Raw genomic sequence first — 23,143 nt, forward strand, 5'->3', positions numbered from 1 at the left:
GTGCTGGCGAAGGAAACACGGCTTACGCTCATTCCCGTAGATCTTGAATGACTGATCTCATATTTTTCTACTGAACTGCATCCAAATGAACTAGCCTCTTACAGGTCCACAATCACTTGTCCAGAATCCTTGGGCCACGTATGTTCTAGACACAGATCATCAAAACCTCTTCCCAAGTCCTAAGGAACAGCTCCCCTTTCTGGCATCAGAGCCAAACAGTTTCACACTGGAATTCCAAAGCAGTTAATTGGATTCTTGCCTGTTGATCTTGATTTATGTAAGAATTGCAAAGGGACATGAAAAGAAAACTCCTTAAAGGGAAACAGTTTCTCATAAAAGAGAGCAAATTGTTCAAGAGGTCCCACAGAGATGCAGCTCATGCGGAAACGGTCCCTCATGAACAGGCATGCCTTGGGTCCCTGTCTGTCTTACAGCGGCCACGTCGTGGGCTTGCCATGTGTGCGAACGTGTACCCAGCAACCTCCCCACTACATTGTGAGGTGGGCCATTTGATGCAGCACTTGCAGGCATTTGCCTTGTGACCCCTGCTTGCCTACAGGAAGTTACAAGATTGGTGTTGCCTTTAAGCTTTGCAACCTAATTGGCTTTTCCCACGTACTCTAAGATGCCAAGAGATGACCTGAGCAGTTCCACCGAATGGCTAACCACACTGATGCCGCCTGCTTCCTTCTTTGCCTGCTGCCTGCTTCGCTGTGTGTGTGCTTTGTGTTTCCATCTCACCGCGCTGCCTGTTAACCTTCTTGTCGTGGGAACAGGAGCTTGCACCATGTGGCTCCGGTGCCTTGTGCAGCTTTCCTTGCTCCCCACACCTGAATGCTAACTGGAAATTGCCTTTTGCTATGTTGACTTGCATGAAACTCAGAGCTTTTTACTGGAAGGTCACTCACTCCCCTCACATTCCCGGAGCCACAGCCCGGATGCCTAGTGACTGATAAGTGAAGTGCCAGTTATGCTTTGCTTATGAGGGACCGTACTGCCGCTTCAGGCTTGTGAGGGTGCTCAGATGATGTAGCTAGGCCGGAGACAGCCAGGAGGAGCTTTGCATCCCTGTTTGCATACTGGCTGCTACTGTTAGCAACTGTGTCGCAGGCACAGAACTGAGTATTGGCTCCGTTGCTGCCCTGAGTGTGTTTGTAGAGGTTTAAGAGGACAGTATGCCACTTGTGTTTTTGTTGTCTTTACTGTTTGCTTCTTTTACCCTACGAAGAATGCCAGTAGGTTGAACTCTGTGATCTAGGTCTTCCTCCTAAAGTAGAAATCAAAAAGAAAACCCATTTAGTCTTTCAGAATGAATGAACCAAATTTATTGTTACTTTTTTTTTATTATCTTGACTTCATATCACATTTCCCATTATAGAATAATTTTTGCCAGCTTCTCTCTTTTACAGAGAGCCTGTCTTATCAACTTTAGAAAAGGTGTTATATACAGTCATTTGGATAATATTTATATACTACCTGTCATGGATTGAAGTGTGGCCCTCAAAAAATATGTGTTGTAAATCCTAACCTTTGTGCCTGTGGTTATAATCCAATTTGGGAATGGGTTGCCTTTGTTACGTTAATGAGACGGGATTAGTGTAGGGTGTATTTTAAGTCAACCTCTTTTGAGATATCCAAAAACCAAACCCATTGCCATTGAGTTGATTCCGACTCATAGCGACTCTATAAGCCAGAGTAGAACTTCCCCATAGAGTTTCTAAGGAGCGCCTGGTGGCATTATATATTTTTGCCAACCATATAGTCCCCTCACATGTTGTTTTCCTAAGTACTTATGTGTGCTATGTGTGTGGGCACATTATTTGTGAAAAAGTACAGTACTCACACATCCTTTAACCCTCACATACCCACAGGAAGCAGGTGTTATCGGCTATACTGATAAGGCGTGAGCTTTGCTCCTTCCCAGCTCATGGGCTGTGACATTGCTTCTGTTCCCTGTCGTACCCTTGATGCCTTCCTTCCCTGATGAGGTTCCTCCTGCACTGCCCAGCCCCTTCCTCAGTCTGATCATCCATCCGTGTTTAATAGAAGGTCGGCTATCCTTAATAGTTGTCCCCTTTAAGGAATATCACTGCCATTGAGTCGATTCCAACTTATTGTGACCGTACAGGACAGTAGAACTGCCCATAGGGTTTCCAAGGCTGTAAACCTTTGTGGAAGCAGACTGCCACATCTTTCTCCCATGGAGCAGCTAGTGGGTTTGAACCACTGACCTTTCAGTTTGCAGCCAAGCTCTTTAACCACTGCGCCACTAGGCTCAGTAATGTTGTGGTCATGTGAAATTAACCTATAACTTGCTAATGGAGCAAGGTTTTCTGTGCTCTCACATTAAGTCCTACTGGCTTAACATCATCCACCTCTTCTTTAAAAAAAATTTTTTTTTTATGTCTGTGTGTATATATATATATTTTAAACAGTGTAGCGAAATTCAGCAGTATTTGAAACGTAACTGGAAGTTATTCCTCAAATGTAGTCAATCCCAGAGCTTCTCTGAGTATCATCAGTGTACATTACCTTCTGACAGGGACGTCTGCCATCAGGAAAATGGAAGTGAGAGCAGCTTGGCTTTGCCTGGGGTGGATTATCCCATAGGCAAGGTAAGCACAGTGCTTACCTTGCTTACCAGATCACCTGTAGTAAAGAATTTCACATTTTTTTTACCACATCAAGGATCGTGCTGCTAGATATGGCTGGCATCTGTCTCCGAGCCCCACAGCCCCTTCCTACAGGATCAAAGCCTCTTTTCACATTTACATTTCTTGACGGGGTGGGTGACCCAGTAAGCAAGGTAAGCACAGACTTACTTTTGCTTACTTACTAATCTGTAGTGAACAGTTTCACTACAGATGATCTGGAAAGCACTTGTCTATTGGATAATCCACCCTGGTGGTGCCTAAATAGTTCAGCTCACGGCTGCAGCCCCCGTGATGGGCATGGAGTGTCAGCCTTTCTGCAATGTCTGTCCTCCCACTCTGCTCCTGCTCCCACCTCCCCCGGCCCTAGACTTAGGGAACCTCCTCCGTGTGCCACCAGCGTGAGACAGGCTACGTTTGGGTCTCTGGCCTTTCATGTGTCAGCACTGCCTTTAGTAACTGAATGAGACATTTTATACAGCTCAAATCATTCATTGGTTTTTAGACGAAGCTGAGTCAATCTAGGTAATGAGAGTATTTAGGAAAGGTATATTTAAGCTTTAAGCAAGGTTAATTGTTCCACCCTAGCTAATAACTTAGTTGTCTTTATATTCAGTAGCATACAAAAAAAAAAGAGAGATTAAAAATGGAAAGACTAAACCGGTGGTCTTTGCTCAGTTGTCAAGTTTACGCAGGTTTTTTCTTTATCTTTTCCATTAACTGGCTGTTTAGATCAATATTTAGGTACACATACATACAAACCAATTTGCCTCACTGCAGGTTCTTTGCTGGTAATATTATGTTACCATTAAGTGATTCTAATTTTGTTCTTTGAATCAGCGGTAGTAATTCTCCACCTTAGAGCACGTTGGGGAGATACATGGGAAAATGACCCATGTGATTTTGCACCTGTCCAGGAGAGTGTACCCAGTGCTAACGCCCCCACCGTTTATCTTCTAGTGTGGCGGCACACATCAGGCCCTTATGCATCAGGCTTGTACGGGACCTGCTCTACGGTCATGCCCTGTTTCTGTCCCACAGAACCTCTCTAAAACAAAGACCATGTAATGAGTTTCGAATTCCGGCATGCCATTTAAAAAATACTCAACACAATTATGAAAAGGCCTCAGAATTCTACATCCCAGCCCTACAGGGATAATGGGTTTTTTTAGATACTTCTTTAGTTTTCATTCCTGTCCCACCCCTGCATAAAGACAGAGAAAAAGAGGACTTGTCATATCAGCACCTGTTACTTTTTCCTGCCTCAGCTGCTAAGGTTGTGCAGCCGAACACCAACTAAAGCGCATACTGACTTTTAGTAAATCAGTCTGATTATTTTGAGAGAACTGGATTATAGATAGGGATCATTTTAATGGAACCTGTGTTTGTTAATCAAAATGTTCTTTTAAAGTTAACTCCCAGTACTCGTATAAACATTTTTTTCATGGATGTTATTACACTTTGCTGCACAAGCCCTGTGTCTTCTTCCTCCAAAGGTTGCGAACCTCTAGTCCTCAAACGCGCTGCCCTCGCCACCCCTGTTGTGATTTCACTCCACACTCCACAGGCTAGTTTAGGGCGTCCTCTAGGAGTCTGGCCCTTCCTGGTTGGTGGGTGGGGAATAGGGATGGCAGCTGCATTTATTGCATTCATTTGGAAAACATTTATTGTGTCCCCACTGTGCTCCGGCCCTGGTAGTGCAGTCATTAAGAGCTCAGCTGCTAACCAAAAGGTCAGCAGTTGGAATCCACCAGCCGCTCCTTGGAAATCCTATGGGGCAGTTCTACTCTATTTTGTAGGGTCCCTGTGAGTTGGAATCGACTTGACGACAACGGTTTTGGACTGTGCTCCAGGGAACAGCTAGGTGCTGGTGATACTGCAGCGGCCTAAGCCAGTCCTCCGATTCCTGCCCTGTGGGTTTGCACTCTAGTGAAGAAGACACACCAAACCAAATAGTCACACAGATCTTGCAGAGAGAAACCAAAGTGATTTCTATGAAGAAAAGACAAGGTATTGTGAGAGCACGTAAGGAGGCATCTGGTTAGCCTTAGGGATCTGGGAAAGGTTCCCCAAGAAAATGACTTTGAACCCTGAGTCAGGTGCCTGTATTAGCTTCCTGTTGCTGCTCTAACAAGTTAGCGCAGCCTTGGTGCTTTAAAACACCATACACTTACTCTCTCACTGTTCTGAAGGCCAGAAGTCCGAGACTGGCTTTAATGTTCTGAAATCAAGGACTCTCTTTGGAGGCCATAGGGGAGAATCCCTTTGACTCAGGGCTTCAGACTCGTTCAGGTTCGAATCTCTGCTGAGAGTTTGCATTTCCACCCCCGATATACTGAATCAGAATCTACAGTTTAACAAGACCCACATGTGATTCTTCTGTGTAATGAATTTGGAGAACTACTGCTCTGCTAGTGGTTCTCAGAGTTGGTCCCTAACCATTGCCTGGGAACTTGTTAGAAGTGCACATTCTCCGCAGGTCTTGGAACCAGAAGGAACAGGTTCAAGCCTGCTCTCCTTGCCTTTCCCAGCTTCTGGAGCTGCACCCATGCACTCCTTGATTCCTGGCCCCTTCCTCTACCTTCAAAGCCAGCAGCATAGCACCTTGCTTCAGTGTCACCTTGCCTCCTGCCTCTGCCTCCCTTGTATAAAGAGGACACTGTGATTGCACTGAGGGCCCACTCGGGTAAGCGCACATAGGCTCCCCACCCCGGGATCCTTACATTACGCATATGGCAGAGTCTCTCAGGATATAAGGTGACATTCATAGGTTCCAAGAATTAAGACCTGGACATCTTTGGGGGCCATTATTCCACCACCCCAGGGCTTAAAGAACATTCCAAGCCAGGGAAAGTGTGTGTGAAGGCCCGAGGAGGAATAGGCGTGGCACATTCCGAAGCAGCCCTGGTGGCGAGTGAAGGTGGCTGGAGCTGCTGCGGGGAGGTAGGCAGAGAGGGGTGACGCAGGGCCAGGGGCTCCCTATGAAGGGGGTTGACGTTTACCGGAAGAAGACTGAGAAGTTACTGAAGGGCTTTGAGCAAGGCAATGACTGTCGGGTCAGTGTTTTTCACAGAAGAATCGCAGCTTGTGTGGAGAGCAGATCGGGGGCCCAAGAGTAGATGCTGAGGGCTGGCTAGAGACTTTGCAGCAGTCCTGAGAGGTAATGGGTGGCTGCATGGACTAGTGTAGAAGAGTGGAAATGCAGTGGGCGGATTTTTCCAGTTTTTGCTTGTTTTTTTTTCCTGAGCTCAGGCCCTCAAGGAGGGATGATGGCAGGGGTCGATTAACCAGCAAGCGAGGTACCTACGGGCTTTCAGTAATAGGTATGCATGGGTTTAATTATGTTTACTTAGAAATTTGTAGTGCACAATTTGGTGAAACCCTTATGAAACTGTGCACTACAAGATTAGTAAGTAAGCACAAGTAAGCCCATGTGTACCTTGCTTATTGGGTAATCCATCCCTGGATGATGGCAAGACATAATCTGGGACCAGATGGCTATCTCTGGAATAGTTCTTGGGGTACTTTTGTCTAAGATGCCACCATTCATCTTTGATAGTTACCTAAAACATGATGTAACATTCATGAGCAGATTGAAGATTACCAAAACCCTGAAAACATGGGGAGTTTTTCTGAAGAAAATGAAATCATTCAGTCACTCCCACTGGCTAAGTGGGAGAGTTGACGCTCTTATAAAATCTAAATTCACGTTAGCTAACGGTTTCACATCCTGTGAAGTCTGCTTTAGCAGGGATGCGTTCGTTCAAAGAGCAGAGCCGAGTTAACAGGCTTGAGTGACCATCCTTTCCCGTTATATTTGCTGGGTCCTCTCTGCGGAGGTGCTCATGAAGAGGTCAGTGACAGGGTCCACAGTCATGCCCCCGAAGTGGATAATGGGTTAGTTGACTGTAACTGTGAGGCTGATTTGTGTTAATACTAACTCGGAAGTGGCACCTATGTACCTGTACATACTGTATCTGCATATTTAATGCTCATTACTGCACGTTCAGGATAGAAATCAGGACAGACTTACCAAGAATTGCTGGAAGAAGTGGGGCTGCCAGTTAGTTCATGGTGGGAAACCCAGTTGCCCAGAACTAACAGAGGTCCTGTGGTGGAATGATTAATATTTTTTTTATTAATATTCTTTATCAGACATGCGACCGCCTCAAACAGTCAGCCAGTGGGACCAAGCGCCGTGTGTTCATCATTGAGACCATGGGCGGCTACTGCGGTTACCTGGCCAACATGGGGGGCCTTGCGGCCGGAGCGGACGCAGCTTATATTTTTGAAGAGCCGTTTGATATCAGAGACCTACAGGTATGTGATGCTAATCCGACCTCTAAAACTCAGTAAGTGCTGCTCTCTTGTATTCGAGGCTTTTTTCATGTGTGTGTGTGCGTGTGTGAGGGGATGGAGATAATGTGAAATATACCAACTTTTGTGCATTTCCAATTATCCATCTGGTTGAATCCCAGTGAAATTTACTGATGCATATCCTTTGGCATTAGGAACCCTCGAAGAGTGAAGAGCAGTGAGCTAGGATTGTGTGAATTTACATGTCTCAGGGCACCTTTTATTCTTTTCACCCAGGCTTATAACTTTTTTTTTTTTGTCTATTTAATAAACTCTCTTGTCTATCAGATAAGTAATGTCTTTCTTACATAAGTAATAAGCCATGTGGAGATATTTGCTTGTTTAATGGAACCTTTAAATATCTGATACTTTTAAATAGTTGATGTGGGTAACTGTATAGTTTCTCTTGGTGCAGTGGTTCAGAGCTCGGCTGCTAACCAGAAGGTCAGCAGTTCAAATCCACCAGCTGCTACTTGGAAACTCTATGGGGGCAGTTCTACTCTGTCATATAGGGTTGCTGTGAGTCAGAATCAAACCCTTAGGCTTTTTGAAATATTTAAAACAGTCCCAGACTTCTGGTGTCTTTGTGGGTCTCTGGCTGGGAAAATTTGCAGTAGTTGGAAAACATCCTCTGCCGGAATACTGTGTAACCTGCCAGAGGGAAGCAGCCACTTTCCATTATAAATGCTAACTGCAATTAGGGAGTGAATACGAGACACCAGCGGTGGTGGCTAGAGCTGCTGTGTTGTAGGGGAAGAAGATATAAACATGTTGCCAATAAAAAATAAAACAGAAGCCAGACCTAGCTCTTGGCAATCCCTGCAACATGCTTCTTTTAAATCTTAGAGTTGCTGATGCCTTTGCGGGACCTGTTTTCTTCTAAAATGACAGTAGGAGGACTGAGACTTCCCAGAGTCCTCTAGCATTTTTAGGTTGAGGGCTAATTCAGCTGCACCATCTTTTGACTGAGTTGTGCTTTCTGGGCCCACCTCACTGGCCCAGTTCATGGTGACCAGAGCCTCCGCCACCTTGCCAAGCAGGAGGAGGGAAGACCCCAGGATATTGAGGGCACCCAAGTCTCCACCCAAAGCAAGTAAAGGAGGAGTGGGTGTTTAGGAGGGCTAGCAGGGCGTTACTTCAACCTGCGTCATCCTTACCCTTAACCAGTAGGTAGTCTTGATTGGGAGTAAGGAGACCTCAAGTCGCTACCAGTATTTTCCAATTCCGTCCTCGCTCTTGTGCCAGGTGACTCAGAGTGCCATCCTTCGACTCAGGTTTGCATCACACAAAGTTGGTAAATTAGTGAGCCCTGTCCAAGAGGCAGGAGTTAGCAATAAAATATAACTTGAGCTATTGCCTTTTCAGAAGTTATGGTTTTATGATACCTGTTTCTGAACCAAATGAATCAAGTAAAGAGATACTTAGTTTTTTACTTATTATTTCTAACATGGAAACTTGCACTATTGAATTTCTTCACAATGTTGAATTTAACGTTTCCACTTAAAAGATGTCTACCAGCACTTAACATAGCTCTTGGCACATAAGTAGATGTTTAATGAATGTAACTATTACTGAGATTTGATTATATGTTCGCACCTCCATTTTTTAAAAGGTAAGTTATCAGAAAATTTCCTCATTTTTGTAGTACTCCTAACAAACTGAAATAGGATAATTTGTGCATAAAATTCTGTAAGTTTTCCCCAGTCAGAAAATGTTCATTAGGTAGTTATATGAAATTCTCTCTAAGGTAGGTTGGCAGGTAATTATTTTCCTATGAGAGCTCAGAGATAGAAAATGTTGTCATGAAAATATACCCAGGAATAAGAAATATGTAAACATTAGGCAAGTGCACAGAATAAATATATTGATGTTGTAAGAGGGAAGTTTGTTTTTGGAAAGCAGTTTTCATGGCTGTTGTGGGTTCCATTGACCAAATCAATACACCCAACAATGTAGCTTCCCTGCTCCTGTCATATGTATCGCATCACCTTGTTTCCTTATCATTACCAGCACGTTTATCCTACCCGATACATTCTTATTAGTTTCTTGTCCTCTCCCACGAAAATGTGAGAGCAGCTGCTTTCTCTGTCTTATTTACTTACAATCACACAGGACGTGGCACACCAAACCAAAAAGCACACCCGTCGCTATTGAGTCGATTCCAACTCATAGCGACCTTGTAGGACAGAGTAGAGCTGTCCCATAGGGTTTCCAAGGTGCGGCTGGTCACTTCGACTGTTGACCTCTTGGTTAGCAGCTGAGTTCAGGCACTTAAAGTTTATTTTCTGATTTTCTGCTCTTTTCTAGTCCAACGTGGAACACTTGACAGAGAAAATGAAGACCACCATTCAGAGGGGTCTTGTGCTCAGGTAATGGGAAAATATTTCTAATTTTATTTTAATTTTAGGCCTAGATTGTTCGTCTATTTTAGGATGTGAAATCTAAGAGCCACTCCTTTGCTACTGATTCTTCTTATGACTCCTGGGGGGCGGGGGGGAAGCTTTAAAGTAGAGTAATTGTGCAGTGTATTAAAACTTGCATGTATCTAAAGAATTAAAGGGTGATTTTTTTTTTAGGAAATCTCCAAATCATTTCTTTAATTAAGCCTCCAGTCTTTAGAAAAGAAGAAGAAAGTACGCAGAGCCACCTGAGGGGCAGACGAGGGCAGAGGGCCCCGTGACTGTCAGAAAGCCGGTGGCCTTTCCACCAGAGCCGAGCAAGCGGTGCCCCCAGGCAGTCAGCAGAACCACTGGGGGAAATGTTATCAAAAAACCCTAAGCTGTGTTCTTTGGTGAATAAATGACTACTTCTCTTTCATTTTAGAAACGAGAACTGCAATGAAAATTATACCACTGACTTCATTTGCCAGCTTTATTCAGAAGAAGGAAAAGGAGTGTTCGATTGCAGAAAGAATGTGCTGGGCCACATGCAGCAGGTAGGGTGATGTTGTTGGTAACTGCTGCCAAGCCGGCAGGACTCAACGGCGACCCGTGCACAACGGGATCAGACGGTTGTGATCCATACGGTTTTCATTGGCTGATTTTTGGAAGTAGATTGCCAGGCCTTTCTTCTCAGTCCATTTTAGTCTGGATGCTCACTGACACCTGTTCAGCATCATAGCAACACACAAGCCCCCATGGGAAGCAAACCCAGTTCTCCCACATGGAAGGCGAGAATCTCCCACTGAACCATCACTGCCCCCGACGCCGGCATTAGCTCTCATGTAACCCACCTGTGGCACTACAAAGCAGAAAATGAAGCAGTTTTTATGTAATTTTTTTAAGACTGATATCTTAGCCATTTTGAAAAAAGTGTGTGTTTATAAGTTATCCTAAAATGATTAAAAACAACATTTGAACTACACTACGGCTCCACGTAGAAGTCATATCAAGTATCACTAGGTTTAGGAATTCTGTGGTTTGCGACATTTGGATGTATGAGCATTTTGAGGAAAGCTATCAACGTTCACGTAAAGAAGGGCACCAGTTAACTGGAAAATGTATTCAAATTAAATACTTCATTAAGTTTAATATTGAAGTTTAATAATAAATTTAAATTGGAATATCAGACAAATGATTCCTATTTACAACTTACTCTAAATCACAATGATTTGGAAAGAATCTTAGAGATGATGGTAGGGTCCACCCTCGTTTTATGGTTTACAGGTGTTCCTAAAATCACATAGCTGGGCAGAGGTGGACTTGGGGGTAATGAGTCTTAGTCCTCATTTGCCAGCCTATTGTCTTTCTCTTGTTACCTCTCCATCCTTCGGCATTATAGAACTTCTGACCTAGGGTTTGTTAGTTAACTTCAAAGGGCCCAGGAATCCCCCGACATTAAATGACGGAATGGTAGGGGTATGCATATTTTTCATCCGTTTGAGTTCACAATGTTACCAGATTCTTGAAAGAAATTGTGGACTGCCTCCCCAGAAAAGATTAAGAAATCTTGATATAATATTCTAAAATAATAAAGATTTTAGCAGACCTACCTGGTTGATTACAATCTCCTGTGTCTTGACAGGGATTAAAAAGCACTGTGATAGTGGCCTAATAGGCTGAGGCCAGGCCACAGGGTTTTGTTTTTTTCTTTTCGGTTTTTTTTTGGGGGGGGGGTCCCAACTATATACAAGGAGATAGTTATGCCAAAAAAAAAATCATGTTTTCAAATTTGAAGCTCTTAAAAATATGTGAATTTTGTTAATAAAAATTTTTAAACTAACATGGTTTTAATGTATTTATTTTTTTCCTAATAAATGGTTTGGTAAGCATTGTTGTGTAACTAATATTTTAATAACTTTTAACCATCAACAGGGTGGAGCACCTTCTCCATTTGACAGAAACTTTGGAACAAAACTGTCTTCCAGAGCTGTGCAGTGGATTACGACAAAACTGAAGGAATCCCAGGGAACAGGTACAAAGTCATGGCAGAGTGTAGACTCAGTTGAGACTGAAGCTGGCACCCTTAGAAATACCTGTATTTTATTAAATAGGATATTTGTTCCTTTGTTTTAATTCAGCATTGAACTGTGCATGATAAAATTGTGTTACTCTTGCTAGTCTCTGAGTGTTGCTATTTATGACTTTCAAGGTAATAATTAAGATATATTTTAGTAAGTCTCTCCCCCAAAACAAAAACCCATTGCTGTCAAGTTGATTCCGACCCATTGCAACCCTGTGTGTCACAGGGTAGAGCTGCTCCATAGGACTCTATTGGCTGTGATCTTTACTGGAGCAGATCACCAGGCCTTTCTCCATGATGCCGCTGGGTGGGTCTGAATGCCAACCTTTAGGTTAGTAGATGAGCACAAACTGTTTGCACCCACCCAAGGACCTTCATTAGTATGATGAAGTGCTTTATTCTTGCTTATTAGTGATGGCAGATACTCAAATAATTGAGTAACATTTTTATTAATAGGTAGAAAGTCACCGTGCACATATTGCACTCTATTAGTGAGATGGTAAAATGTGATTTTTATATTGTTTTTTGGCTACGTGAGACGCTTTCTTCGAACTGGCTTTAAGACACATGGACATATTCATTGATTCAATACTACTATTTTTATACAGAACAGCAGCAACATAAGATCAGGTGTCTTGTCTATCTCCTCTGTCAAAACCTCAGCGTGTCCCTCTCCCACAGTATTCTACTCCCGACCCACCAGAAGTTTCCATTAACCTGAGTATTGTGTGAATCATCCCCGTTTTCCTTTGGGGTTTTATTATTCATGACTAAATCTAGTTTTTCAAGTTTGTTTCTGTTCTTTATATGAGAAGCCTGCGTGTTTCTCTGTGACTTGCTCTTTGTGTAGGTGAAGTTTTTGAGATGCACCCACATGACGCATGTGGTCGTGGTTCATCAGATACTACCCCACAGCTTAGGTCTGCCACCTTCAGCCATTCCTGTGATACTGAGCCTGGAGTGCTTCCCAGCGTCATGTTAACACAGACAGTGCTGCTGTGCGCATGTCCCCTGGGCATGGTGTCCACATACTGCGTGTCCCTTCCACCTACACCATGACCATGCATGCGTTCAGCTTTACTAGTTTTCCAAACTGGTTTGACCTTTTGCATGCAGACCTTCAGGTGTGAGATTTCCTGTTACCCACAGCTAGCTAATACCCGATACAGGCCGACTTTAATTATTGCCTACTGGGTGGGTGCAAAATAGTCTCGTTGTGGCTTTAAAATGCTCAACTTGATAATTAATGAAGGAAATGCAACATTTGACATCCTTATTTAATGTTCTTGTTTCCTCTGTGAAACTGTCCAAGTATTTGACCTCTTATTCTGTTACTATTTTACAGGAAATTTTTATACTTTTTATTACTTTGCAGGAATTTATTTTATATGTATACATACACACATGCATTTTTTACTCTGAGCGTTTTGTCGATCACATGTCACAAATGTTTTTCTTCCACTTCGCAGCATCTCTTTTCATTTTCTGGAAGGTGTCCTTTTATGAATTCCCCTCCTTCCACTCCAGGGTGGTTAGTAAGAATCTGAGTCTTTAATCTCCCCAAGGTGATTTTGTTCCCTAACATTAGCAAACCTTCTTTCTTCTCTCCTCACCTTTCCTTCTTTCATATGCCATTTTATCTGCCCATTCGGTATGATGTATCATTAGTGCTTATACCATTTTTTTTTTTTCCACTTCCGTAGGAAAAAAGTTTGTAACTGATGACTCAGTCTGTGTGCTGGGAATAAGCAAGAGAAACCTTGTTTTTCAACCAGTGGCAGACCTAAGGAAGGACACAGATTTCGAGTAAGTAAATAAATTAAACAGCCTACATCTTACTGCTGTTAGGATAAGGGCAGGCATGAAGCATAGAGGGACTGCACTATATGAGCTATTTTAAGTAACTCATTTAGTATTTTAAGTAACACGTTCACTTTTCTGAAACTAAGTTAAAAAATATTAGACCTTTAGGCAGAATTTTAAGAAATATAAACAGAATGGTTTCTATTAACCTATGGAAATTGCTTTATAATACAGAATTTATTTAACTGACTCCAGCATGTTCTCTATGACAGAGCATGAACTATTATGTGCTAGCCGCAGTAACAGGACAGTCAGAAGTTGTCTCAGGGCAACAGGTGTAATCATTACTGCTGTTGGCTCCCTTCACAGGCACAGAATTCCCAAAGAACAGTGGTGGTTGAAACTGCGGCCTGTAATGAAAATTTTGGCTAAGTACAAAGCAAGCTATGACGTTTCTGATTCGGGCCAGCTGGAACATGTGCATCTCCGTCCTCATGAGGAATCTGCAGGGATTTAAACACCCACATTTATCCTGGCTCCAAAGCTGTACTGGATGTCTAGATGCTTCAGATGTTTTTGAAACATTTAAGTTATTTATTAGCACTTTATGCAAGTATTGTTGGCCAAGTACTGTTGACATTAATACCTATTTAGAGAGCACCAGTCACCAATATCATCCACATTCTGATAGGATCAAATAAAACGTTGCATAGCCTGCACCCACTTCATCGCCAGTTGTCCACTGCACTTTGTACTTTGTGTCATGTTTTAAAGTGTGTGTATCTAGTGTTATTAGACATTTGGCTAAAGCTCCAACCAAACACATGAAAAGATGCTTGGCATCATTAGCCATCAGAGGGCTGCAAATCAAACCTACAGTAAGGTACCCTTTCACTCTCACTGAGACAGTAAAGTAAAGAAAATAACAAAGTAACAAATGTTGGCGAGGATGTGGGAAAACTGGAACCTTCCACCCATCGCTGGTAGGAATGTAAAATGGTACAGCCATTGTGGGAAACAGTGCAGATGTTCCTAAAAAACCTAAAAATAGAACTACCATGTGACCCAGCAATTCCAACTGCTAGGTATATACTCAAAAGACTTGAAAGCAGAGACTCAAACAGAGACTTGTACACCAGTGTTCACTGCAGTACGATTCACAATAGCCAAAAGGTGGAAACAACCTAAATGGCCATCACCAGATGAATGGATAAACAAAATGTACATACATACAATGCAAGACTACCCAGCCAGTAGGAGAAAAGTCTTGATACATGCTACATTATGGCTGGAGCTTGAAGACATTATACTGAGAGAAATAAGCCAACCACAAAGGACAAATATGGTGTCACCTCATATAAAAAGACAAGGCAAATGTATAGAGATCAAAGCTTATCAGTGGTTGCCACGGGTGGGAGGGAAGAGGAAAGGGGATTAATGGTATGGGAAAATTCCATGGATTAAGGGTAGGGTTGCAAAGCCGATTACTGTAATTGCTGTCAATAAGTTGTACACCTGTAAAAAGCTCAGTTGGCAAAAGTTGTGTGATGTATTTACAAAGACAGACCAAAAAATTAAAAAAAAAAAAAAAGTAGCTGCTGAGGCTGCTTATGTTCAACCTAACGCCTCGTGGGATTTGGTTCCTTGGGTTGGAGGTTTAGGGTCATGTTCTGTAGTGCCTGGAGTCTTAAAAGCAAGCGGCCATCCCAGGCACAACCATTGGTCTCTATCTACCTAGGGCAACGAAGGAAGGAAAGTCAGGAATAGGAGCACGTGGAATGTGTGGCCAATTGTCTCCATGAACAAATGCCTCCTTTTCCCTGAAAGCAGAACTGGATGGTGCCCAGCTACCATTACTGAACATTTTGATCAAAGATTCCATAGAAAAATCCTGATCAAACGGGGGGAAATACAGAACAGAATTTCAAATTTTCATGGACTCTAGACTTTTTAGAGCCATGGAGGGTGGATGAACCCCTTGAAACTATTATCCTGAGATAGATATAGTCTTTAAACCTTAGGTCAAAAATACCTCCTGAAGTCTTCTTAAAACCAAACAATAGTTTAGCTCAACTAGTAAAAAAAAAAAGTCTGCCTTGAGCTTATGCTCTTTTAAGAACTATCTATGTGGGATCAAATTGACAACAGCAGCTTGAAAGGTTAGATAGAAGCCTTAGGGAGCAATGAGTTTATGTTAATGAGGGAGAAACAACTCAAAAAAGGAGGGTGCGAATGGTTGCACAACTTAAACAATGTAATCAGTGTCACCAAATGGTACATTTAGAAACTGTTGAATTGGTGTATGTTTTGATATGTATGTTCTCAACAACAACAAAATAAAATTTAGAAGAAGAAGAAAAAAAAAAAACCCTGTGGAGCACAGTTTGACACACATGGGGTTGCCATCAGTCGGGGCTGATGGCAACTGGTTTTCAGTCCCATACTAAGAGTTAATACGCTGAAAAGATACTAGATCAGGAAAAGGGATATTTGGCCCTGGCTCTGCCACGAATGGAGCTAGGCTATTTAATTCCAGCCTCACTTTCTCCTTTTAAAGTTATACAAGGGGAATTCAAAAATAAAAAACATGAACATATGCCTTAAGAATAATGAAATCTCATACACTTTTGGTTTCAATCCTAGTTGTCACACCAGGGAATTTTTAAAAAGAATTTCTAATACCCAGGCATTCTTCCAGACCAATTCACACTCTGGTGGTGGGACCTGGATTAAGCTCTCCAGTGGAGTCTAACATGCTGCCAGAGCTATTCACTGTTAATTCTCTTTTAGATTTAGGCTACCTCAAGATTGGAGGCAGAGAGATTATATTCTAGTCTACAGGTACAAAAATTGCTGGGTGCCCGAGTCATTTCCAACTCATGGTGACCCCACATACAACAGAACAAAACGTGCGCCGTCCTGCATCATCCTCACAATTGCTGCTCTGTTTGAACCCACTGCCGCAACATTACAGACAGGGAAAAGCAGCTGGATGACAGCCACATTTCACTGAGGGCAGTTTAGAGGAAAATAACCTGAGCAGGCGGGTCTTAGTTTCTGTAATTAAAAATATTTTGCCTATTTTCTCCAGTCTATACTCTTAGATCTAGTCTCCAAAAATTCCACCCATCTTTATACCAGAAATGAAAAAAAAAAGGGGAGGAGGGGGCTATTACATATAGAAAAGGTAGATGATCAAGAATATGTTTTGTTTAGGAAATCTGGGGACAAAATGGTAGAGGCAGAGCTAGGACTGGGAAGTTTCCTTCTGTCTGAAAAGCCTAATTTATGTAACACAAGAAACAGATCTCTTAAGTAATGAAAAATTAGGAAAAGTTTATGTTAAACATACTTAGTTCTCTAAAGATGGCAGTGTAAACACGAGTTTGTTCCGCAGTCGCCTATCAGGCTGCCCTGCTGAACTCCTATCTGTTACAAAGACTTCCCCAAAGGTCCTTGGTGTGATCACAGATGTTTATAAATCAAGGGAGGGCTCTGGAATGGCTTTGTTCATTTGTTTTATTCATTCACTTTTTAATAAAGGCCCTAAAAATACTATTTTAGCAAAATGTCATTTAAAATTATGAATAAAAGCACAGGTAGGTCAGAGTTTCCTTTTACTTTTAAACTTTGAAATGACATGTTCTAGGGTTAAGGGAAAATAAGCATTTATGTCATCAGCAAGTTTTAAAATTATCTGTGCATCTTTGGCATTTAATGCATGATTAATTATTTCAGTTAAATTACTTTTTCATGGTTACAACGTTTTCTCCTTCTGTAAGATGAAAGAGTTTAGGTCTGACCTGCCAGTCAGCACACTTGGCAAAATTTTAAGAACAGTATGCGATCAAGATTTTTAAAAGACCAATAACATTTCTGAACTTTCAGAATTAAATTTAGCTCACAGGCTTAGTTATCTTATTATCCATGATGGATCTTTAGCAATTTTTGCATTCTCTGGTCCAAGTATAGCCAACCCATGTGTGCACTTCCCAGTTCCAAGGTACCTGGAAAGAAGAAAGATGATACATTAGTCCTGTTTCCTACATGAAGAATTTTTGTTCCTCGCTGAGTATACTGAGCCACGCCCTGATACTCACTTATTGCTCACATCGATAAGTCTGTCATGACTGACGGCAAAGAGCTGTTCCCTGTGTGCCTGCTTCATCTCATCTGAGAGTCCATACAAGAAATGGTCCACACCTGAAGGTAACGAAGGTACACATGAGCTGCTCCAGTGATGGCATATGGCAGCAAACTCGTGCCAACATCTGGGTTGGGATACTGACACTGTCACATGTACACTTCTGTGCATAGTCCAACAAGAGGGAAATATTTACACGGTCTATAAGTTGAAATCAAGCTTCACCTCCTCTTAGTCCATCTTTACCCCATCTCAGAGCCTCACCGACTCCTCATTACTGACTTGGAATTAGGATGAGTAAGGGTCATGTAAAGTTGATACAGTTTTAAGCAAACATGACTTTACAGAGTAATGTGGCTGTTATACGTGCCACGTCAAAACGCTCTCCTTCAACCCTAACTAGCAAGTTATGTTACCTTGGGTAAATCCCTTAACCTCTCAGACTTGGATCATTTAGGCTCTAAAATGATATGATTCAATTTTTTTTAAATGGCAAATACCAAGATGTCCGTGCCTGGATGTGCCTAAACTATGTCAAGGAGTATAGTTTCAAGGTCAATGTTTAGGGTGTCAAATAGGAAAGTCAAAAAGGAAAAGGATAGGGAGATGGGGAAAAAAACTCAAGTAGTTTATCAAAAATGATGGTGTTGCTGCTTCTGGTCCACATGTGCGGAGAAGCAAATCTTTGGGAAAAATAACTTGGAAAACTTAGTTGTGTGAAATTCTGTCTGGTAATATGATTTATCAACTTTCTCTTCATTATTTACTCAAGATACCTTTGTCTGAAGGAGCAACAGGGGCATCTACAGCAGAGAACACGGAAAGTTTGGCTTCATCAATGTCTTGCTGTGTGAATTTTCCAGATTTAGCCCAGTCAACAGCTTTCCCAAAAGCCTGGAGAGTTTCTATTGAGTTTGGATCCCTAGACAATCCAAAAAGTTAAATTTTCAAACACTTTACCAGTGGGAAATAAATCACAATCAGGTGTTATCTTAACAGTCCCTCATCATTTTCTGTTCATTAGGGCTCTATTTTACTGCTTCACAGTCCAAAGACCCCCACTGATAAAAACCAATTCCTATCAGTAGAAATTCAAATCTGACCTCATCAGTCATTCAGCATATTGTCCCTCTACCTAGAGACGTAGTCTGTCTGTCCAGCTGAGTCACCAGATTATTTAAATGCATCTGTGTCATTATGATTTCAATAGGACTGGAAGTCAGGTGGATGAAGGAAAGCCTGGATTCCAGTGAAATTCAGGGAAGGCACATGGGTTGTTACGAGTCGGTATTGACTCAATGGCACACAACACATAAAGTTAAGAAGGGGTTAAATGAAAACCATGTTTCACTTCCGCAAGATGTACCCAGAATAATCTAGAAATTATGTATACTTGGGCCAATTTTTGAGATACTTCACTTTGTCTAAATGCAAAGAGAGCTCCCATAGCCCCTTATTCCTATTAATATAGTATAAATATGTCTTATTGTAGAGACTGACAAAAGGGGTCATACTTTGCTTATATCCTTATCTAAAAGCAAAGTTCCTAGCACAAATGGATTCACCAGCTATTATGGTCAAGAGCAGAGGAAGAACTGCATCAGGGTGGAAGAAAACAATCCATCCCTTTGCTTAAGAGTGTGAAAATACATTTTTCAGAAAGAAGGATCACAGAAAATAATTACTCTAAATAAAAAAGGAATAGTCTTGTGGCTATGAAAACAGAACAACACCCACATAGGCCTCTACAATTAAAACTAGCCCAGAAAGCTCTGAGAATGTCTTCTACTTAAATATGCTAGACATCCAACTAGGATTTATGTAAGGTAAAATGTTTCATGTCACATACCACTGTCCCCAAAACCTAACAGCAGAAAGGACATTGCTGGCTGTGGTTAAGTGTTGAAGAATTGAAAAAAGAAAAAAAAAGAGTGGAAATACTCTTTTTCTAAATTCACCCCAATATATAAGTAATGACACTCTGAAAATTAGTAGAGCAGATGACTAGAAGCAAATTGTACACACGTGTACGTTAACTGGAGGAAAAACCTACCTATAAGAGTAAAGAGTGAATATTCCATTGTGGCTGAGTTTAGCACCTCCACCGTAGGCACCACCTTTTTCTCGAATTTCTGTATGTAAGAATTTAGCAGTCATCAAACGTGCAAGGACCTTTAGACTGAAATTAATGATTAAAAAATGCAAGTTAAGAAATATGACTGTTGTAAGTATTATATAAAGTAATCCAAAGAAAAGGAGAGAATGCAGTTAAGCAAAAACAAAAACAAAATCAAGTTGTAAAGTAAGGTATACCTTATGGTCTCATTGTTTTAATTAACTGAAACAACAAAAAACTAAGAGAAAAAAAGTGAAGAATAATTTTCAAATCGTTTCCTTGGATTTCAGGGGTTGGTAGGTAGGAGTTGGGGTTGGAGGAAGGGAGGTGAAGAGGGAATATAAACTTTTTCTCAAACATTTCTGAACCGTATATTTAGCTTGTTACAATATACATGTACTACATGCATTTTTGGAGCTCTGGTGGTACAGTGGTTAAGAGCTTGGCTGCTAACCAAAAGGTTGGCAGTTCGAATCCACCAACTGCTCCTTAGAAACCCTATGGGGCAGTTCTACTCTGTCCTATAGGGTCGCTATGAGTTGGAATCGACTCAGCAGCAACAGGTTTTTATATGCATTTTAAAAGTATGATACAGTAAAAAATGAGGCAGTTATTGCTAAGGCAAATGTGTGATCATACATTTTATACTGCTCCCTATCAAAATGTGGGGAAGGGGGAGGAAATTAAATCTCTTGAACTGATTTTTATAGGTATCCCTCCCTACAGAAAGTAGACTTCTGTAAACGAAGCATATTTTCTGCTGACTTCCACTGTGAATGGCAGTATCTGATCCTCTGGAAGAGAAAAGGGATGGCTCTAGAAAGCATCTCCCTGTGGCAGAAGACAGAACAGAGCCATATTCCAAGACTGCTGGACAAGTAAGGGATGGCTGGGGAACATTCAGCAGGAAGGACACAGGTTTGCTGTGCCTGTGCCAAGCACTCGGTTCCCAAATCACATGACCTGCTGACTGACCTTGTTCTAAAATGGATAAAGAGAATGAACAGGCCAGATGAGAAATCAAAGGAATGAATGTAAGCCTGTTCACAAGAACCATCTGAGTCGGTTTGCAGAAACATGGGGTACCGAGATCACAAGGATTCACCTGATGGTGTGTTTGGTTTTCAGTGAAATATCGATCAGCTGGAAATTAATAAAGTAGGAATGTCAACCCTTGAGATCAGGTGCCTGTGAAGAATGCTGCTTCAGACTTGCCAGCAAAGACGTAATTTTTATCCTTCATGTATATATTTTTCTTTAGAAATCTCTATTATCTGTTACTTAAGAAATACATGTCCACTGTTGAAAAATTACACAGTACAAAAAAAAAAAAAAAAGGAAAATATCTCTAACCCCACTACCCACAAGATAACTGCCTGTAACATTTTAGTGTTTTAAATTTATATTTTTCTACTCAGTAGTAAACTTCCTTTCCCTTGTCTCATGGCTTGGATTCATATTTCTTGGGTGCGATATACTCCTTTCTCAGTTTAATCCCTCATCTGGGCGAGGCACTTTCTCAGACAGTGTGCACAGGACGTTGCATGTTTTGGGATATTGCATTTCCACAATGATCTTTACCCTACTCTTACACTTTTATGGCTTCAGTTGTACAGAACTCTAGGGTGGAAATGATTTTCCTTTAGAATTTTGAAAGCACTGATTTATCTTCTTCTATTATCCAGTTTTGATAGTCAGAAGACTAATACCATTCAGATTCTATAAGTGACCTGTTTTTGTTCTGAAAACTTATAAAGTGTTTCCTTTATCAATGATGCCCTGAAACTTCTCAATGGTGTACCTGGATGTGGGTCTTTTTCTTCATTTTTCGTGCTGGATACTTCATGAGCCCTTTCAGTCTAGAAGCTCATGCATGCCTTTAGTTCTGGCAAATTTTCTGGTACTTTTTCTTTGCTAATTAATTTACCCCTCCTCATTTTTTCCCATTCTTTCTTTCTGGAATTCTTATTATTGGTTACTGTATATCTGAACTGGCCCTCCATTTGCCCTCTGCTTTTCTCCATTTTCCATTTTTTTTTTCCTACCTTCTAGGAAAGGAAATTTTCTCAACTTTACCTGTCCAACCTGCTGTCAAAGATTTTTCTTTTAATTATCAGGCTTTTGGATTTCTTATTCTCTGAATGTTCCTTTTCTACACTATCTTGTTCTTATTTCAGGAATGTGTTAGCTTCTCTTATCTCTCCATGAATGTTTTACACAAATAAATATACACATTCACATAATAAGACATTGTTTTTGATCCCTGCAACAGAAAGGACATTGCAATGCCTATTTCCTAATACTTCCCTTTTCCTTCTGGTGCATTCTGACTTTGCACCTCACCTTTAATGCTTTCCTAAAATGGCTGGCAGTCCCTGGCAATGTATTCATAGTTAAGAGCCGGGCACTGCAATTCCATGAGAAACTGCGTAAACTTAAGAACTGCTAGGTCTCTTGATGGGTACTGAGGTATGAGGTAAGGGCACAGCCTTTTAATTAGGGAGTACCGAAAGGTCTGTCTCTAGGTCTTCTCCCCTGGTCTGGCCAGTTTCCCTGGAGAGGAATGAGCAAGTATAAGCCTGACAGCCACAATTCTGGGAGCCAGTCTGAGGAAGGGGCTGGAAGGGTCTCACTATTCAGGCTGCACATTTCACAGAAGGCTCCTATTTCCACTAACACACCTAACTCCTGTTACTCAATCCCGAGCCTCTTCTCTGAGTTTCATAGGTGTGGGAGAGGAGGCCTGGGCTTCTAGGGATTCCTTATAGCAACCTTCCCGTAAGTCCTCCATTTCCAGCCCACCCCTCATTCTGCTTTCCCATCTTTCATTTGTCTCCAATTCCTGTGCTTTTACACTCTGCAGTCAGACTGGCTTTTTTCTTCTTGTCTTCTCCCTTTGCAGCTTCTTACTGGGAGAGAGAAAGCTCTTACCACATGCCCATCCACTTTCAACCTTTAGAAATTTTTCTGTACTCTTGCATACTTCCTGTCATCTCTTTTCCCAATGTTTTTTCCTTGTGGCTTCATGCCTTTTTTATTCCTTTATTTTAATTTTAGTGGGGTTATTGCAGAGTTCAAATTTAAGCACGGGGGTTCAATCTGACACGTTTAATGGAAATCTATATAAGCAATCTTTACCCATAAGTGAGGGGAGTAAGTTGGGCACTTTAAAAGGACTTTGTGTTTAGGTTCTGGATATCTGTTTTGCATACAGGACTGCTCAGAGGGATATAAATTGTTTGGAAAAATAACTAGTTACAAAGTTAGGTAGTTTGTTCATAAAGATTTTATTTTTTAAAGAATATCCAGGTACCCAGCCATAACTGATGACTGCCCTGACAGGGAACACAACAGAGAACCCCTGAGGGAACAGGAGAGCAGTGGGATGCAGACCCCAAATTCTCATAAAAAGACCAGACTTAATGGTCAGACTGGGACTAGAAAGATGCCAGAGGCCATGGTCCCCAGACCTTCTGTTAGCCTAAGACAGGAACCATTCCCAAAGCCAACTCTTCAGACAGGGATTAGACTGGAATATAGGATGGAAAATGATACTGGTGAAGAACGAGCTTCTTGGATCAAGTAGACACATGAGACTATGTTGGCATCTCC

At 41.6% G+C, this 23,143-nt stretch overlaps 2 protein-coding genes across 5 annotated transcripts in view; one reads left to right on the plus strand and one right to left on the minus strand.

Moving 5' to 3' along the window:
- Window positions 1-14,480, plus strand: part of PFKP (phosphofructokinase, platelet) — a 73,708-nt gene extending 59,228 nt beyond the window's left edge. The window contains exons 17-22 of the mRNA XM_064285080.1: window positions 6,807-6,971; window positions 9,315-9,376; window positions 9,831-9,942; window positions 11,321-11,420; window positions 13,172-13,274; window positions 13,641-14,480. Coding sequence (XP_064141150.1) covers window positions 6,807-6,971; window positions 9,315-9,376; window positions 9,831-9,942; window positions 11,321-11,420; window positions 13,172-13,274; window positions 13,641-13,788 — 690 coding nt within the window. The 3' untranslated portion in view covers window positions 13,789-14,480. The remainder of the gene's footprint in view (window positions 1-6,806; window positions 6,972-9,314; window positions 9,377-9,830; window positions 9,943-11,320; window positions 11,421-13,171; window positions 13,275-13,640) is intronic.
- A 2,292-nt stretch (window positions 14,481-16,772) lies between these two features.
- PITRM1 (pitrilysin metallopeptidase 1) overlaps window positions 16,773-23,143 on the minus strand; it is a 59,037-nt gene continuing 52,666 nt past the window's right edge. For 3 of the 4 annotated variants that reach the window (XM_010590608.3, XM_023548748.2, XM_023548749.2), the window contains exons 24-27: window positions 19,469-19,594; window positions 18,192-18,337; window positions 17,372-17,474; window positions 16,773-17,278 (exon numbers count right to left, since the gene is read on the minus strand). In XM_010590608.3, the coding sequence (XP_010588910.1) occupies window positions 17,185-17,278; window positions 17,372-17,474; window positions 18,192-18,337; window positions 19,469-19,594 (469 nt within the window). In that variant the 3' untranslated portion in view covers window positions 16,773-17,184. Of the gene's footprint in view, window positions 17,279-17,371; window positions 17,475-18,191; window positions 18,338-19,468; window positions 19,595-23,143 lie in introns of those variants that run through there. The other variant, XM_023548750.2, reaches the window with a different exon arrangement.

Source organism: Loxodonta africana, chromosome 4 (assembly GCF_030014295.1).
Source record: "Loxodonta africana isolate mLoxAfr1 chromosome 4, mLoxAfr1.hap2, whole genome shotgun sequence".
NCBI lineage: Eukaryota > Metazoa > Chordata > Mammalia > Proboscidea > Elephantidae > Loxodonta > Loxodonta africana.